Source organism: Crocodylus siamensis, chromosome 1, assembly GCF_052110815.1.
Source record: "Crocodylus siamensis isolate JL-2025a chromosome 1, ASM5211081v1, whole genome shotgun sequence".
NCBI lineage: Eukaryota > Metazoa > Chordata > Crocodylia > Crocodylidae > Crocodylus > Crocodylus siamensis.
Window position 1 is genome coordinate 417,331,009 of NC_143395.1, and position 17,419 is coordinate 417,348,427.

A 17,419-nucleotide genomic window follows, 5' to 3' on the forward strand; every position below is an offset into this window, starting at 1 on the left:
GAAGGAGGACCCGGGAAACTATAGGCTGGTTAGTCTTACCTTGATCCTAGGCAAGCTGTTCGAGAAAATTATGCTGGCACACATCCAGGAGGGGCCAGCAGGGGACTGCATGCTTCGGGGCAACCAACATGGGTTCATCAGTGGCAGGTTCTGTCAGACCAACCTGGTGGCCGCCTACGATCAGATCACCAGATCATTAGACGCAGGGGTAGCAGTGGATATAATCTTCCTGGACTTCCGGAAGGCTTTTGACACTGTCTCTCACTGTTTCTCATTAAGAAACTGGGGGGCTGTGGTGTAGACACCCACACAGTCGAATGGGTCGTCAACTGGCTGGTGGGCCGCACCCAGAGGGTGGTAGTGGATGGGGCCTTCTCAGCCTGGAAGGACGTGGGCAGTGGGGTCCCGCAGGGCTTGGTCCTCAGGCCCGCACTGTTCAACATCTTCATCAGCGATTTGGATGAGGAGGTAAAAAGCACCTGTTCAAATTTGCTGATGACACCAAGATGTGGGGGGATGTGGGCGCACTGGAAGGATGCAACAGGCTACAATCAGACCTAGACAGGTTACAAGGGTGGGTGGACGAGAATAGGATGGGCTTCAACACAGACAAGTGCAAGGTGCTGCACCTTGGGAGGAACAACTGGCACCATACCTACAGGTTGGGGAACTCCCCGCTTGTCAGCACGGAGGCGGAAAGGGAACTGGGGGTCATCGTTGACTCCAAGATGAACATGGGCCGGCAGTGTGGGGAGGCAGTCAGGAAGGCCAACCGCACCTTGGCATGCATCCACAGATGCATCTCGAGCAGGTCCAAGGAGGTGATCCCCCTCTATGCGGCACTGGTCAGGCCGCAGCTGGAGTATTGTGTCCAGTTCTGGGTGCCACACTTCAAGAGGGATGTCGACAGCATGGAGAAGGTCCAGAGGAGGCCACTCGTATGATCAGGGGACAACAGGGCAGGCCCTATAAGGAGAGGCTGCGGGACCTGAACCTGCTCAGCCTCCACAAGAGAAGGCTGAGGGGGGATCTTGTGGCCTGTTATAAACTAGTCAGGGGGGATCAGCAGGCATTGGGGAAGTCACCGTTTCCCTGAGCACCGCCACGAGTGACCAGGAATAATGGTCACAAGCTGGCAGAGGGTAGGTTTAGGTTAGATATCAGGAGGCGCTACTTCACAGTCAGGGCGGCTAGGGTCTGGAACCAGCTTCCAAGAGAAGTGGTGCTGGCTCCTACCCTGGGGGTTTTTAAGAGGAGGTTAGATGAACATCTTGCTGGGGTCGTTTGACCCCAGTACTCTTTCCTGCCATGGCAGGGGGTTGGACTAGATGATCTGCTCAGGTCCCTTCCGACCCTAGAAACTATGAAACCTAGAAACTATAAGCCTGATGCTCCAGCCAATTTTCTATTCACCTTTATGGATTATATTTAATCTGTAAGGTGAATATTAACATTTAATGCATTAACATTTAATTTATTCATTCATTTTATATTACACCCCAAAATATGGTCACTGGCTTTCCAAACCATTAAGCTTACACTGTGGGTGAACCAACACTAGGAGGAAAGCTAAAAGGTATGCAAAGTTAGCAAAATACTTCGATCATTTATATGAAAGGTTCCCTTGATTATTAAATAAAGCAATATCAAAGAGGGGCCACAAGTCATAAGGAACTCTCATTCTAAATAAACAGTGCAGTGTGGAAGAAGCTATCCTCCTAACCATTTTACAAAGAACCAAGACAGAAAAATTAAGTAGCTTCCCTAAGGCTGAAAAAGGAATCTTTTAACAGAGCTGGCAAATGAATGAATATCACCCCGTCTCCTGAATCCACCTTTGATGAGAGTAAGTTCAAAAAGCAACCACATGGGAGACCTGTATGAAAAGTCTTACTGCAATGCTAATGCCAGGGACCAGCAAGTATGGCAAATCTTGCAGATTAGCATTCTTAACTTGCAAAGAAATATGGCCTACAGTCAGGCGTTGGTAACCTTTTAGGAATGGCAGGCCAAATTAAAACAGCTCATTCCAAAGGCAGGCCACTGCCAGAGGCACAACTAGAAAGGGTTGTGCCCTGAACTAGTGCCCCTTTTCTCCACCCTCTCCCACTCTAGCCCTCCCTGCTCTATGCTGAGGGCTGCTCCCCCCTCAATACTACAGCTGCCCTCATGCTTGCAGTCAATTGCCGTCAGCACCAACTGCCAATGAAGGCCAATTCAATGGCAACAGAAATTGTGGCTGCAATAGTGAGCACAGGAGAGAGAAGAGGGTGAAGGGACACAGCAGGCTGCTAATAGCCACATCCCTTGCCACCACTACTAACTCCCCCATCTGCTGATGTCCAGAAGTGCGGGCACCCATGGGTCAGATGAAATAGCTTCTGGCCAGCAGGCCATAGGTTGCTAACCTTGGACCCAAGCTGACCTTTCTCATGGCATCACTGAATAAAATGAAGGGATCAGGCAAGCCAATCAGACACTCCTGCACCTAACAAGCGTCTCCCCTCTTGTCGCCTTGGATATCTCCCATGTAAACTGGGGTTATTTACTCCTTGTATCATCCTTGTGAGACTCATGCTGCGTTTGTAAAGCACTTTGTAAGTAATCGGTATTACTGTACAGAGATGTACTTTTGTGTGGGGTAAAAAGGTTGGTTTTTCTGAGCTGCTCTGCTCCTCCAGTAAAAAATCCTAAAGTTACTGCCTCTGGGAAGCCAAGGCTCATTTGGAACTCTTCGCCTAGGGAAAATGTTCCAGCTCTAAAGCTCCTGGGGTACTATGCATTGATCATTCATCTTGGTAATGATGTCACTAATAAGCTTATCAGTGGGTCTCTCATGCACAAAGCATCATAAAACTTAAAGCTCCAATAAATAATTGCCAAAAAGGCATAGAATCCAGCCCACCTGCATTTAAGAAAAGAAAATAAGGCTCTTACCTTCACCAGCAACTTTGCTTGATGCTATCCGAATTACTTCTGTTGCTATGGAAACCTGCCCTGTTTCATTCTTGGAGATTCCCACTGGAAAGTGGTACTCAACAAAGAAAGTGCTACAAATGAAAAGCAGAACTAAAGATCACAAGCGACCAGTGGCCTAGTGCTCTAAAAGCACACATACAGCAGCAGGAAAGTTAGGCCCCTAGTAGACATTTACTTTAAGACTTGATGGGATCTAATCTGTGATCCAAACAATCACTCTTCAAGCTATGCCAGGTGCACATGGCTGGATGTGTTCTTTTGGGATGGGGGATTAGATCCCAATCGTGCCCTACTTGCTGGTGCAGGGGGAGCTGATCCTGGACTCCCCCTGCACCAGCAAGATTAGAGCTGAGGTGCCTACAATCAGCTGATTGTCAACTGAGGCTAGGGACCAAACCAGTACCTGGCCTGAGCTGACAATCAGCTGATTGTCAAAGAAACAGCTGTGGGGGCACAGGGACCCTGGGACCAGGCTGCTGCAGTTCCCACAGCGTAGGATAGAAATAGAATCTCCCCATGTACCAAGACCTATTAAAACCACATGTGCCCTCCAGGTGGATGGCACACAAGGTCTTCACAACTCCCGGGGCATGGATGACAACACATTCAATTTGAAGTGTGCTACAAACAAGCCACAAAGTTGCGCATTATACGTAGAATAGCTTTGTGGCTCGTTTACTCTATGATCATGTTTTAAGTTGACTTGCACATGTGGCTGGCTTACTATTTAAGGAGCAATTAACCTGTAATGTGCGTCAGAGGCATCAGTAGCCACGGGATTTCCTAGTTACCGGGCCTGCAGGAAAGAAATTGCAGGATCCTGTTGCAATCAGGTCAGCTAAACAAGATGCTTGCAGAGGACGTTGGTTCCCACAACAAAGGCTAGAAGTAAAACCTCACCTAAAATAATCACTTACCACTTTTTAGCTAATATTGGCCTTGGTGGCTTCCTCACTGAGCTTTTCTTGCCTGGTGTAGCCTGGCTGCTTTCAGGAGGGATTCTCAAGCTTTCAATGATGACTCTGGCTAGATGTATGCGACCCAGCAATGCTAGTTTATCCACAGTCAAGTTTATGGCTGGAGCTTCCTTGGAGTGTCCTATGGAAGCTTCAGAACCTGGCTGTAGTTTAGCAGAATAGCTGAAGAGAGTAAGAAGCAAACTGAGTTTAGATAAGCATTCATAGCAGTAGAAGCTAAAATGGGAACTGCTGGTGACAAGTTTTTAACAATCCCTCATAACATCTCACAGCAGAGACTTCCTCTGCCTGAAGAAGGGTGACTGCGCCCAAAAGCTTGCTAAGAACTTTTTTCCAACTACTCAGTTGGTCTAATAAAAGATATCAGAAGTTTTCTAATCACCCTTTACAATCAATGTGTGATGGGGGACATAAGGGTGATTTACAAATGAAAAATGTCTATGCTTTTAATAGATATTTATATATAATGCAAACAATGCATTTTTGGCATCCAATTCCAGCTGCACATGGCAAAGTAGTGTTCCAGCTCAACTCTTCAATCAGAAAAGATCAGGGGGAGCAGGGACAGTGTCAGACGGGAAGGGAGAGATGCGGCAATAGTTATTCGATATATTCATTTCTGTACAGGGGCCAATAAATGGATGATGGCACCACTTACATCTCAGTGGGCATGGCTCTACATGCCTTTTAAGCAGGCTTAGCTTAATATTGCTATTTAAGGTGCATTAAGGGTGCATGTCTACATATGCATACTCTTAATGCACCCTAAAAATGGAGCTTTACGGCTATATGATCCTAAATCTGATACCTGCAGGTATCAAATTTAGACGCGAAGAGCTAAGTCACATTAGTGCATGTGTAGACGTGCTAATGTGCGTTCATATGGTGTGTGTCAATGGATACACACTGCATTAATGCACATTAGTGTGTCTGCATATGCTTTAATGCAACTTAGCTATTTGCACCTACAATTAATTTGCCTTAATGTGCATTAGCGTATCCACACGTACACGTGTGCCTAAATTCTCTTAAAGCACCTTAAGCAAAGGTGCATTAAGTTTAGGCACATGTAAATATACATGTAGACACACCTGGTCATACCTTAGCCTGAGGTTTTAAGTGATAGTCAGTACAAAGCATATATCTCCAGGGAAATGAATGCACCTTCAAACCGCAGAATGCAATGCCAATAGTACAAGCTGTAGCTGGAAACATCAGAGCAGTTGATCAGGAAGTGAAGGAACTATTTTGGTCCTAGTTAAAAAAACTCCTCTTAAATTGATAACTGGATTACTTAGGTCCAGGTGGCAGGCTCGTGATTGACAATGAAACTGCTCTCAGTATGAATGAAGTACTACTACCTGTAACTCTTTCTGGCTATTCACCAGAGCCTAAGAGTTTTATTTATGCATGCATTTTTCCCGTCATTTGTGTTACGTTTAGTTGTAGATTTTATTCTAAGTTAAATAAAACCCCTTGTGGTTTCTATGCTAATATGTTTTCTGTATAGTAACAGGCTTTCTGCACATAGTTGCAAATGTTATATACTGTGTTAAATGACCCATCATTTCAAATTTGATTCAAGTGTATATGAAAAACCCAACAGCAAGCCTTACTCAGTAACTACATTTCTTTTCATATCTTTGTTATGCTTAACAAAACACAAAAACTAAATAGACAATAGTTACTTTATTTCTAATTTTTTTCAGTTTTCTAAATCCAAGATACTATTATTAGAAAGGCACTTTTGGAGTTTCCCTCACCCCAAATTTAATTTATAAATAACTGATGTCTCTGTAACAGTTTCCCACATTTCTTATCTGAAGTATGGTAATTCTCTGGGTCCCATCATTTAGAGAGCGATGCAGTCAAATTTTTAAACACACTAGCTCTCCAAAGCACAATTGCACTGTATGTAAGTGACTGTACTGGGGGTCAGAGAAGGATTTTTTTTCTCTAGTGGCAGTTTATGCTAAGAAAAAGATTAGCACCTTCTCTACAAAGTAGACTAACTTAACTGTTTACCTGGGTTTTGTTTCTGTTGCTCTTTCATTCTGATCCCAGATCCCAGAATCCAAAGCCTTTTGTGACCCCTTTCTGTGGTCATTTTTTACCAGGTTTTTTGTCCTGATTACTTCAGAGGATAAAACATCTTCATCACTGCTGAGGAAATCACTTAAACTTGTATCAGACTTCTAAATAAAGATATATGTGGGGAAGATGGGGATGGGGGAGGGGCGGGGGAGAGTGAAGTTAATGTAATCATGGCTAATAAAGGATAATAAGAACTATTACCAAAATAAGGAAGAAAGAAAAAACAAACAACATGTAATCATCAAATTAGTTGTGTGTAATTAAAAATGGTATCAAAATGCATACCCAGAAAAAAAACAAAATTAAAAGCTTCATGGATAACCTTCAAAAGCATTTCACAAAGCATTTGCCTGACTTTCTGTTACCTTTGATTTTTTGCATGTAATATACTGAGAAACTTCTATGTGCAATATAACAACTATGCACATCTTACTGGCACTAATGTTTTGCTGGTGTGAGTGCTTTGCTTTTCCTTTATTCAGAGACCATGTTCCAAGCACTTTCCCATGGACCCCCACTTACAGGAGCTGTGTAGAATAAGTTCTCCAGCAGGCTCTGGTCATAGGGAGGGTCATTCGGCTCGCTGTCATACAGCTCACTCCCAGCAGTCAGTGATTCTGGAGGAGAGCCCGTTCCATCCCAACAGGGCACAGAAGATAAATTAGTACTGTAGACGTAAGAGGGAAGACATATACTTTTAATGCAGCAAATTTATTAAAAATAATTAAATCACTATTTAAATCAATGGACAGTGCAAGGACAATACAAGCTTCCCTCATCAATAAGCCTCAGCTTGATGTAAATAGACAAGTTACAGGGTTCTAGAGGCACTCTGCTTTCCACTGCTGCATCAGTTCTTGGTCTTGCTACTAAGCTGCCAAAAACCAAAGTTTAAGGAATGACAAGCTGCAGGACAGGGACAATAAACAACTTGAAAGGCAACCAGCTCAAACAGATGGTCAAATACCAACAGCTTTCACTTATTAATGCATATCCAACTGGGCTTATAGTGATGAAAGGCTTCACATTCCATGAACAATTTTCTGAATTACACAGTCCCTCAAACACCATGCCATCCTTAATAATTGTAGGGGAAAAAGCTTTCACAAAAATGGTATTCTAAACTCTCTCTCCTTTAATCGCTTTGGGCAATGAACTGGTGGATGGTGATCCACTTGTGGCCAGCAAGAGGTCAGCCTCACACAAGCTTCTTGCATTGCTGAAAGGCATTCTCAGAGAGGCAAGGACCTGAGAAATGTGGAGAACCATTTCCCACATTGCTCAGTCAGAACAGACAGAAGATACACTGGCAGAACACCTCCTTGAGCTCTCTCTCTTCTGTGGTAGATAGCAACATTTCCAAAAGCTGGGAACAGGAGACCATTTGCAAGTGCTAATCATAAAGTACTGGAGAAGCAGCCCTTTAAGTATTGTCTTTTTATGTAACATACTTGTAAAAGTCATAACCAGGGATGTGGGTGTTTTTCCTCCCAGTGGAAATGAAACTAAGTTAAATTTTCTGCCAAAGGGGAGAAAATTCAAGAACATGATTGCAAGAAAACCAGAAAACGGAATAAAAAGGGTTCTAAAGCCTGCAAAGACTTAAGCATGTTCTTAATGTTATGCCCATAAAGAGTTTTAATGAAGTCAGAGTAACCACTCCTGTGCATTAACTTAAGCATATGTGTAAGTATGAGCAGGATTCAGACCTGGTTTGGCTTGGCAATATCAACAGGAATGTCTTAGTGCACACCATGGCACTCACCTGCCCAGCAGGAGCTGTATTGCTCTGCTTTCAGCATGTGGATCAAATTCTTGACTTGGGTACTCAGTTGCTAGCAGGAGGGGATCTTCAGCAGCTGACACAACAGCAGAATTCAAAGGTTTAAGGCTCCTGGATAGTAGATATCCCAGTAAAGAGAGTTCCAGAAATGGAAGAAGGATAATGAATATTTTTGTTTCTTCCAGGGTTTTTGTGCGTTTCAACTACTAAACAAACAGATATTTTCACATTTTCAGCATAAAAACCTAACAGGTCCCTAATACTTTTTAAAAATCTTGCCTCTGGTGACCAGATGCACTGCCTTCCTTTTCCTTAATACATTATCAATAACAACAAATCATATGTTATTAATTTTTTCCTTTTATATCCACCATGTTGGAGGTAATTTTATTTGAATGCTGATTTTGTGAATTTTTAAATCTAATTTCCATCCAAATACAACTTGACACAAATCCCAAGGAAAGAATGATCTAGTATAACAGAACTGCCTCAATCATCATTTGCTAATACAGAAAATGTAAAAGAACTCAAATAAATGTGCATGCATACTTTATAATGGTTGTAGCCTACCACACATATGTGCATATATACGTATACACAAACACAGGTATAATCTCCTCTTCTGCTAAAATTATGTACCAATTTTAACGTAAAAACTATAACAGATTGCAAATCATTAGATTTTTAAAATTATACTAGCCACTAAAAAAGAGGACAAATGCAAAGAGAGATTAGAAATCAATTATTTATACTTCCATTTCCTGCTTACTCATTTAAATAATTAAAATTGGTGACTTAAATCAACCCACTCTGGAGGAAATACAGTAATTTACTTACCCTGGGAATTTAGTTTCCCACATTTGAATAAGAATCCCAAAAGGCATGACCTTAACCACAGCATTTCAAGAAAACATAATAATGCCTTGAAATATACAACGTGGAAATTATTACACACACTCCCCACTTCCAAGCTTACTTTGCTGTTGCTTTGAAAGCATCTCCCTTTATAGGTGGGTGCAATTCACTCAGCTCAACATTGGTATCTGGGCTGGATTTCATTGCAGAGACAGCCATAGCATTGCAGAGTTTATTGCCCTGATCCAGGAGAGCTGGGAAAGAAACAGAAGGATTAAAATGCAGAATTCCAGTGCAATTTAACACACCAAAGTCCTGAGCATGCACAATAAATAGGCCAGCTACAGATGCATGGAATTTCTAGGAGTGCAAAGAGTCCTGGACATACTGGTGATTATTAAGCTTGCTATACTATAAAGCCAGCAACACACTTATGCTATACAGACTAGAGAGCAGGTGGGAAAGATGGGTGTGGTTGTTAGATCAATCTCTGGAAGGCTGGCTAGCCATCTTTGGGTTCCTTACCAGCAATTTATTTTCAGTGTTTCAGCAAATGCAGTGAATGACTAAAAAACTGTTAAGATGTGGAAGTTTCCAGTGATATTATTTATTTGGATCCAACCCCAGGGAAAACAGTTGCAGTTTAGTAGCCCATGAGAAGTGAGTTAGCGGTTTAAATCCAATTTATAACCCCCCTCTTCTCAACTAACCCCACTGGCACTTTCTATCATCATTCTCAGGTGATAAATCAATGATTATGCAGACAATGAGACCAATGTTGCCCTCTTCCACCCTTTTACTTTGGGCTGAGACACCCTAATGGGGAAGCATGAGGAAGCCTGTATAGCTGGTGAGCATGCAGGACCTGCTCTCACGAGTGTCAGGCCACCTGGCCCCAGCAGTAAATTCATTGTTTTTCACCATCACGTAGGAATGCTTTAGGTATCAAATTATGTTCCAAACACTGAACACTTAGGAGCAACACAAATACACTGTGTATGTTCCAAATACATTATGAGCAACACTTTTTTCCTAAAGCCTTCCGTTGTGCAAAGGTGGATGACTGACATACTAGTGATTTTTGTAATTTTAAATGAAAACTAAACAACCACCGCCAAATATGTACTAACCTGACAGAAGGTCTTTTGTAACTGGGCTGTGCAGAGGCAGTACCCATGCCTTACCGTGGCTCTCTATGGTTGTTTTAGCTTGTTTCTCAAAATCAGAACCATTGGGAAATGCCGTTTGCTGCTCTGAAGGATTTGGTTTTAAGGTTTCATCTGGTAAAATCTGAGATCCAAAGAAACTGTCCATTATGGTCTCAGAATTCTCTTGGAAGAACAAGTGGTCCTTTCCTCTGTTGCAAAAGACAAATTCAACAGAACCCCATATGGTCTGTAAACTCATGCTCTTCAAAATCTCATACATATTTTCTGGAGAGAGGATGGCAGTGGCCCACTCTCTTACTATAATCCAAAGAGAAATTTGACATCAGTGGCATAACAAGGAGGCTTGACACCTACGGGAAACCCTGCAGGAGAGCAGGGTAGCATGATTCCGAAGCAGGGAGTGGTGTGTGCATGGGTTCTGAAAGCAGGGGCTGGGAGGCAGCAGTCTTGCCCATGCCAGGAACTCCTGCACAGTCTCAGCTGAGCTGCTGCTGTAAATGGTCTATGTACCCTACCTGTTGCTCTTAAAACAGCAGAAGGGAGGGACTGTTTTGGAGCTCCCAGCATGGGTACACTGCCAGGGTGTGGACTCCGCAGGGGTGGGAGGCCATTCCGGGTGCCCCTCTTAACTTGGTACCCAGGGCTGGTGCTCCCTCTCACCCACCCCTAGTTATGCTACTACGTGATGTATTCATTATTTTGTGGTGCACACAATCTTGTCTCTCCCTCTTCCTCTTACACTCCCACCATGAGACATGCCAACTCAAGTGTTTAATTAAGATACATTCTGGGCCACATCTTTAACTTGTGTAAACTGGCAGAGCTTGAGCGAAGTCAGTGGAGTGACGCCAATTTATACCGGCTGAGGATCTGGTCCCATTATTCTTTTTCTAATTATGCCCCTAATTACTACACAGTTCAGACTACACATGGACTTACCCCATTGGATATAGCCAAATGGCTACTGCTTAAAAGTAAACCATATGAATTGGAAAATGTATCTAAGGAAAAATGTTACCTAGGGGTTGCAGCCCTGCTGCTGTTGGCAGATTCTCTTCCAGTAACACTCAGCCCAGGAGGCCTGTATGTTTGCGATGGAGCAAGAAATTGAGGCTTGCCGGTTTCACTCATCCCTCTGGTTCCCTTAGCACATGAGATAATATCTTTACTTGCATCTGTGATTGGGAGACAGCTGCTCTTGTCATAGGTTTCACGGAATGGTTCCAAAACTAGCGATATCTAAGAGAGACAATATAAAGAAATGCATGTGTTTTATTTCTGTGTGGTTTTTATACTCTACAGCATATTGTTTTTCCACTCCTAAATGTTATGTATTCTACACAGTTATGTAGGGCACCAGCCTAAACTCTGAAATATTTGTTTGTTATTTCACATCACACAAAGCTAAGGAATCACTTCTTCCAGAGAAACTGTGCCAGGGCGGTAAAAAAAAGAAAATAAAAAGGATGTTTAAAATTAAACATGGATTTGAAATCTAGTTTGAGGCCTTTAAGAAATCATAAAATATTCACAACAGTCAGTTTGTCATGAATACCACTTCTCATGCTGACTGACACTGTTTCAGTGTGTGTGCATTTTCCCGTCCTTACCCATCAGTTATCTCCTGTCTTAGAATGAGTAATTCTCAGCCAGGGTGCCAGGACACCCTGCAGTGCTACCAGATCTTTTGAAAGTTGTGAAGTGTGAGGTAAGAAGTGAGGTGTCAGGAGATAAGCAGATAAATTAAGTGAGTGCAGGCTCAGGCTTGTCCCTGCCTGAACAATTCCCCATTCCCACTGCCAGGCCCCTCTTCTAGGAAGAACACACCATAATCTGCAAAACGGTTTTCAAATTGGGTGCCACTGTATTCACAAAAGTTATGGAGGGGCACCTCGAGTCTAATGAGGGGTGCAGAAAGCCCAAAAAATGGTGAGAACCACTACTGTAGGCTGAGACGTGAACCATTCCTTTGCTTTTTATTCTGTAGCCCCTGCATAGTGGTGTCCAGCCCCTGACTTGGGCTCTAAGTTGCTGTAGAAATACAAACTATAAATTGGAGGAAAATTTTCAGTACTACCTGCACTTCTCCTAGTTTCTCAGATGTTGGTGAAACAATGGTGAAAAATCCACTGATTGGATTGCTTGGAGACAGCTGTGACAACCCATTGATTTGAACTTTGCCGATAGGAAGATGGTCAGGTTTGGTGATTACCTCTAGTACTAGAGCACCCATATCTACAGGAGACAGAAGAGCTAATTTAGGTTTGGAATAACGCAGTTTTAAACACCTAAAAGGGGTCTATGCAAGTAACAAGTTTGCTGCTAAAAGTCGATTAAAATTGAAAAACTAAAACAAGCAAATGGAATGCCAAGACGACAAAATAAGGCTTCTTTCTATCGTTATACTACTTCAGCTACAAAACCACACAATCTTTACTATGACATAAATGTGGTTATAAGTAACAGATCTAGAGTGTGATCCTCAAATACAACTGGAGGGCTGTCGATGCTTGGCAAAGACATTCTGCACTCCCCAAAACTAAGCTTGAGCCTAAGTTAAATAATACAGCCCTAAAGTCTGATTCTAGTGATTCCAATAAGAGCTGCAGGCATGCTGCCCTTCTCAGGAACAGCCTCTCATCCTTGCCTCCCAAGTGATTTTGGCAGGAGGATGCAGAAGAGCACTCAGTAGCGTGCAATAGTGTTTTGCATGTCAAGGCCTCTGGGGCATGGGGAGGGGGGAACAGGCATAAAGAGTCCTTGGAAATGAGAAAACTGAAGGGTGCTTCGTATAAGCCTCTTTCTGTTTCATGAAGTCAAGATGAAGTAACAAGCTGGTTCGTGAAAGCTTATGGTGTGTGTGTGTAGCACAAGCTTTCATGAACCCTCTTGAACAGTGTGTGCGCATGCATACACACACACACACAGGTGGATCTAGAATTTTCACGGGTGGGGTGTGCACAAGGTGTGGCACTTCATCCCATATAATGATGTGCTTTTCTTTAAAAGAAACTAGAAGTTGCGCTAATGCATCAGGGCTCGCACTGTATTACTCAGTGTGTGTGTGTGTGTGTAGCGCAATGTTTCATGAACCCTATTGCACAGCATCTGTGTGGATCTAGGAGTCTCACAAGGGGGGTGCACAGGGTGTGGCACTTCATTCTATATAACAATACGTTTTTCTTAAAAAGAAACTAGAAACTGTGCTAATATGGCAGGGGGCTCGCACTATATTTATTCATTTAAAGATCAAAGCAGAAAACAACGATGAGTACTGGAACATGTACTACTTTCTCGAGTACGCATGAAATTTAAAAAAAAAATGCAACAAACTAGGCAAACACCGGTCAAAGCATAGTGTATGGTTAGTCCTGCAGTCATTGTAATTAAATGTACGTTTCCTTTCCACATGGGCATAGATTGTGTTGGTATAAGGACACAGGCAGACAAAATTCTTTGGGTGAATCTGATATCTTTTATTAGACCCGACATTTTGCTTAAAAATTGTTCTCCAACTATTTAAGCTGGTGTAATAAAAAGATATCAGATTCACCCAAAGAACCTTGTCTGCTCATCTCCTATTCAGAGTTGCAAAACCAAATCGAGCACCCTGCCAGTGCCTACAAGACACCGTCAGTCATTCCCAAGCCCTCATTAGCCCGACCACGCCAGACTGAAGGTTTCTAGCTACAGCTAAAAACAGTCGGCAGGGCTGTGAAACGGAAGAGAAACGTGACCAGGGATGGTGAATGGGCAGCACGGGAGCAAAAGGAAGAAGTCTCAAGACCATTAAAAAGCAGATGGTCGTTAACACCGGTGCAGTGGAGAGATCAGCAGCAATTGGGGAAGTGACAATGAGCCACGAAGTTGAGGACCTCCTGCCTCCACACCTACACCCTCATATGTATGCTCAGACACACGTGCGCATACACATCAAATATACACACGCACACACGTGCGCTTTTAACAACTAATGAAGCGACCCACCCCCCACGCCGATACACGCGTGCCCGCATGTGCCCGCACCTGTGAGGTAGGCGGCGAGCTGCGCGGGCCCGCAGCGCACGGGGAAGCATGCCTGGCTGCGGGCGGGCCCGGCGCGGAAGAGGGTCCCGGCCGAGGCGTCGCCCCACCAGCGCAGGCGGATTGCGGCAGCGGCGGAGGGCGCGGGTCCGGCCCACACGACACGGCCCACGGTGACGGCGAGGAGGCCGCGCGGCGGCCCACCCACGAGCGGCGGGAGGCTGGTGGCAGCAGGCACGGGCCGCGGCGCGGGGGGGGCGCGGGAGCGGCGCGCGGTGACCCCCTTGGCCCGCTCCGGCTTCATCGCCTCCCCGCTGCCCGGCAACCGCCACCGCTGCCGCGGGGGCCGCCGGGAAGAGGCGCGGCGCGACTACAGCCCCCAGCGGGCCGCGCGGCACGCCCTCTCCCTCCAACTTCAGGTTTGGAGGGCGGGACTTCCGGCACCAATACCACTGAGCGGCGCGAAAAGGGTTGCTTCTGGCATCAGAACACTCCCCCGTGAGGAAGAGGCGGAGGGAAGGACTTCCGGCGGTGTGTGGAGTGCCGGGGGTTATTTCCGGCTCCGAGTGCAGCGGGAGGGAAGGGGAGAACTTCCGGTTAGGTTGGGGGACGCGGACTCCATTTCCCAGGGTGTCACGCGGCGTGGAGGGGCACTTCCGGTGGTGGTGGGGGAGGTGGCTGGTGGCTGCTCGTTCGTTCCCTCCCTCCCTCCCGCCCGTCCGCTCTGCCGTCATGTCGGCCCTGGAGAAGCAGCTGCACCTGGGCCGCCTTCCCCCGCGGCCGCCGATGCCCGGCGGAGGCGGCCAGTCCGGCTCCAAGATGCGCATGGGGTAGGAGGGGCGGGTCCTCAGGGCATGGGGCGGGGGCGGCTGTGGGGGGGCTCGGCCAGGTGGGGAGGGGACTGTCCCTGAGGGGATGAGGGGGAGGAGGTTGGGGGGGGCTCCTGGATGTGGGGGAGGGGAGGAGGTGGGGGGGCTGTCCCTGAGGGGAGGGAAGGAGGCTGGGGGTGGGGCTTTGGGAGGTGGGGGAGGGGAAGAGGTTGGGGTGGAGGGCTCTAGAAGGTGGGGGTTGGGGGGGGCTCCTGGACGTGGGGGAGGGGAGGGGTTGGGGGGGCTCCAGCAGGTGGGGGAGGGGCAGAGGTTGGGGGGCTGTGGGGAGGGGGGGCCCCTGAGGGGTTGTGGGGAGGCTTCCTGAGAGTTGTGGGGGTGTTGGAGGGGTTATGGGGGTGCTGATTAGTTGTGGGGGGTGTCGCTGCTCAAGCAGGTGGTGGCAGAGGAGAGGGGAGTTCGTGTTGGGGGGAGCAGGGTGCCTGAGGAGGGAGGCAGGGGCAGCTGGTGCAAGGGGGCGGTGGGGGTGGGAGTGCCTGTTGCAGAGTGGGGCAGGTGATGGCTGAGTGATGAGGTGCAGGGGGAAGGGTTGGGGCAGAGCAGGGCTGCTGGGGGCAGAGGAGGGCAGTGCCCAGTGCTGATTAGCAGCAGATGATGCCGGGTGGGGGGGGCGGTTTGCAAAAAAGGTTTCCCATGGGGGTGCATGGGACAGGAGAGGGGGTGGCAGAGGAGGTGAGGGTGCTCTGTGCAGAGGCGAGCAAGGATAGCAGAGGGTGCCTGGGGCAGAGAATAGCGGGGACAGCAGAGGTGGTGGCGGGAATTCATTGTGGCAGACAGGGTTGTTGCCCCGGGAAAGCGATGCTCAAGTACTCATTTGAGGTGCTTTTTTGCAGAGCAGGTGGTTTTCTTGGCGGTGATGTCATGTGTGGAATTAATAATTTGCTGCTTCTGGCGTGTCGCAGGTTTTGAGAGTCAAACTGGGCTGTTGGCAAATGTCTGAGAGTGAGGAGTGTGTCTAGACCCTGCAGAACAGAATTAGACAAGCTCCAAAGCTTGGGTAGTTTGGACTCCTGTTCTCTTAATTGTGCTCTATTATCTTTAAAGGGGAGGTTAGACCCAGCTGAAAGAGCTGTAGGTTTTCCTGATGCAATTGCAGCTTTTTTTCCTGTAACCCTATTGTCCAATTGATAACAAACCATTACAATCTCTCAGCTTGCTGTTCTTGGGGACAAAGTTTGGCAAAGCCAGCTCTTTCAGGATATCTTTTAAATTAGACTTTTCTCTGCATTTGTTTTACTCCCTGTGGCTGAGGAAAGGTTGTTTCCATTGTGTTGTGGTCATTCAAGATCCATGATAGTTGAGCTCAGTGGAGTGAACAATTGGATATTATTTTCCTGTAGTAGAAGTCTACAGGAAACTCTCCAATGGGTGAGCTGTGTAAGTCCCTGCCCCTGGGAGATGCCATTTGGTCCTCTGGGACTGTGCAGTGTAGTACCACATGGAGCAAACAGATGATAAGCTTTATGAATGAGAGAGTAAGTGCATCTTCTGAAAGCAGAGTGGGAAGGGGACTGGTCAATGAGAATGTGAAGGTGTGTAGGACAGTGTGTGAAAGGAGGAAGTTCAAGGGACACAGGGCACCTATACATGAGCACAGAGTCTCTATGCTTCATCAATGTCTCTGTGCTTAAAAATGGTGATGAGGTTGCTTGAACTAAAGCTTGCTGAACGACCTTTAATTGAAGTGGCTCTCTGAGAGCACGTGTTAAAAAGCTTAAGAGCATGTGTTGAAGTGCCTGCAGTGACTATGGGAAAGGGGAGCGAGGGGGTCTGATGGGCTGGATTTAAGGAGAGCTTTGAAAGGGTGAAGTTAGATTTTGCTTATGGATGAAAATAAAGGATCCAAGTTAAGAAAGGTATTATAGTGATAAGATGCTGTATGATACTGGCTCAATTATATAGATGGCTTGTAGAAAGAGCTGATATAGGACAGGTTGGAGAATGTTGGCAGCAGGCTCAGGGAGGGACAGCATGTGGGGATTACATTAACGTTAGAGCTGGAAGGGATCTCGTGAGATCATTGGGTTCAGCCCCCTGCCCAAGGGGCTGGAAGTCAAGTGGGGTCAGATCACCCCAGCAAGATAAGCATCCAAGCGTTTTTTAAAGGTATCCAGAGTAGGTGCGTACTTCACTTTTGGGGGAAATCTATTCCAGACTGGAGACTCGGACAGTAAAGAAGTTTTTCCAGCAGTTTGAGACTTAGACCTTGTCTTCCCTTGGGGTGCCCTAGTGAACAGACATTCTCCCACTTCCTGGTGTACCCCCCTTGTATATGTATAGGCTGCCACCAAGTCACCCCTGAGCTTGCACTTCTCCAGGCTGAAGAGTCCCATGGCTCTCAGCCTTTCATCATAAGGCCTATTCTCCTGCCATCTGATAATGTGCGTGGCTCTCCTCTGGACTCTCTCAAGCTTCTCCACATCCTTTCTAAAGTGTGGAGCCCAGAATTGGATGTAGTACTCCAGCTGCGGCCTCACCAAGGCTGAGTACAGTGGGAGGATGACTTCTTGGGTTTTGCTTGAGATGCCTCGGTAGATGCAAGCCAGAGTTTTTTATTTGCTTTGCCAGCTGCAGCATTGCATTGGTGGCTCATGTTCATCTTGTGGTCAGTCATGAACCCCCCTCCCCCCCCAAGTTTTTTTGGTCATGGTG

At 46.1% G+C, this 17,419-nt stretch overlaps 2 protein-coding genes across 7 annotated transcripts in view; one reads left to right on the forward strand and one right to left on the reverse strand.

Annotated features, from left to right (window-relative positions):
• The window catches only part of C2CD3 (C2 domain containing 3 centriole elongation regulator), a 77,600-nt gene extending 63,278 nt beyond the window's left edge, over positions 1 to 14,322 (reverse strand). For 2 of the 6 annotated variants that reach the window (XM_090030808.1, XM_090030809.1), the window contains exons 1-10: positions 13,884 to 14,316; positions 11,935 to 12,092; positions 10,876 to 11,096; positions 9,819 to 10,045; positions 8,810 to 8,942; positions 7,816 to 7,944; positions 6,573 to 6,717; positions 5,982 to 6,151; positions 3,897 to 4,118; positions 2,938 to 3,050 (exon numbers count right to left, since the gene is read on the reverse strand). In XM_090030808.1, coding sequence (XP_089886934.1) covers positions 2,938 to 3,050; positions 3,897 to 4,118; positions 5,982 to 6,151; positions 6,573 to 6,717; positions 7,816 to 7,944; positions 8,810 to 8,942; positions 9,819 to 10,045; positions 10,876 to 11,096; positions 11,935 to 12,092; positions 13,884 to 14,184 — 1,819 coding nt within the window. In that variant the 5' untranslated portion in view covers positions 14,185 to 14,316. Of the gene's footprint in view, positions 1 to 2,937; positions 3,051 to 3,896; positions 4,119 to 5,981; positions 6,152 to 6,572; positions 6,718 to 7,815; positions 7,945 to 8,809; positions 8,943 to 9,818; positions 10,046 to 10,875; positions 11,097 to 11,934; positions 12,093 to 13,883 lie in introns of all 6 variants that reach the window. The other 4 variants (XM_090030806.1, XM_090030805.1, XM_090030807.1 and 1 more) reach the window with 3 other exon arrangements.
• A 234-nt stretch (positions 14,323 to 14,556) lies between these two features.
• Positions 14,557 to 17,419, forward strand: part of PPME1 (protein phosphatase methylesterase 1) — a 46,887-nt gene continuing 44,024 nt past the window's right edge. Inside the window, exon 1 of the mRNA XM_090030812.1 lies at positions 14,557 to 14,710. Coding sequence (XP_089886938.1) covers positions 14,613 to 14,710 — 98 coding nt within the window. The 5' untranslated portion in view covers positions 14,557 to 14,612. The remainder of the gene's footprint in view (positions 14,711 to 17,419) is intronic.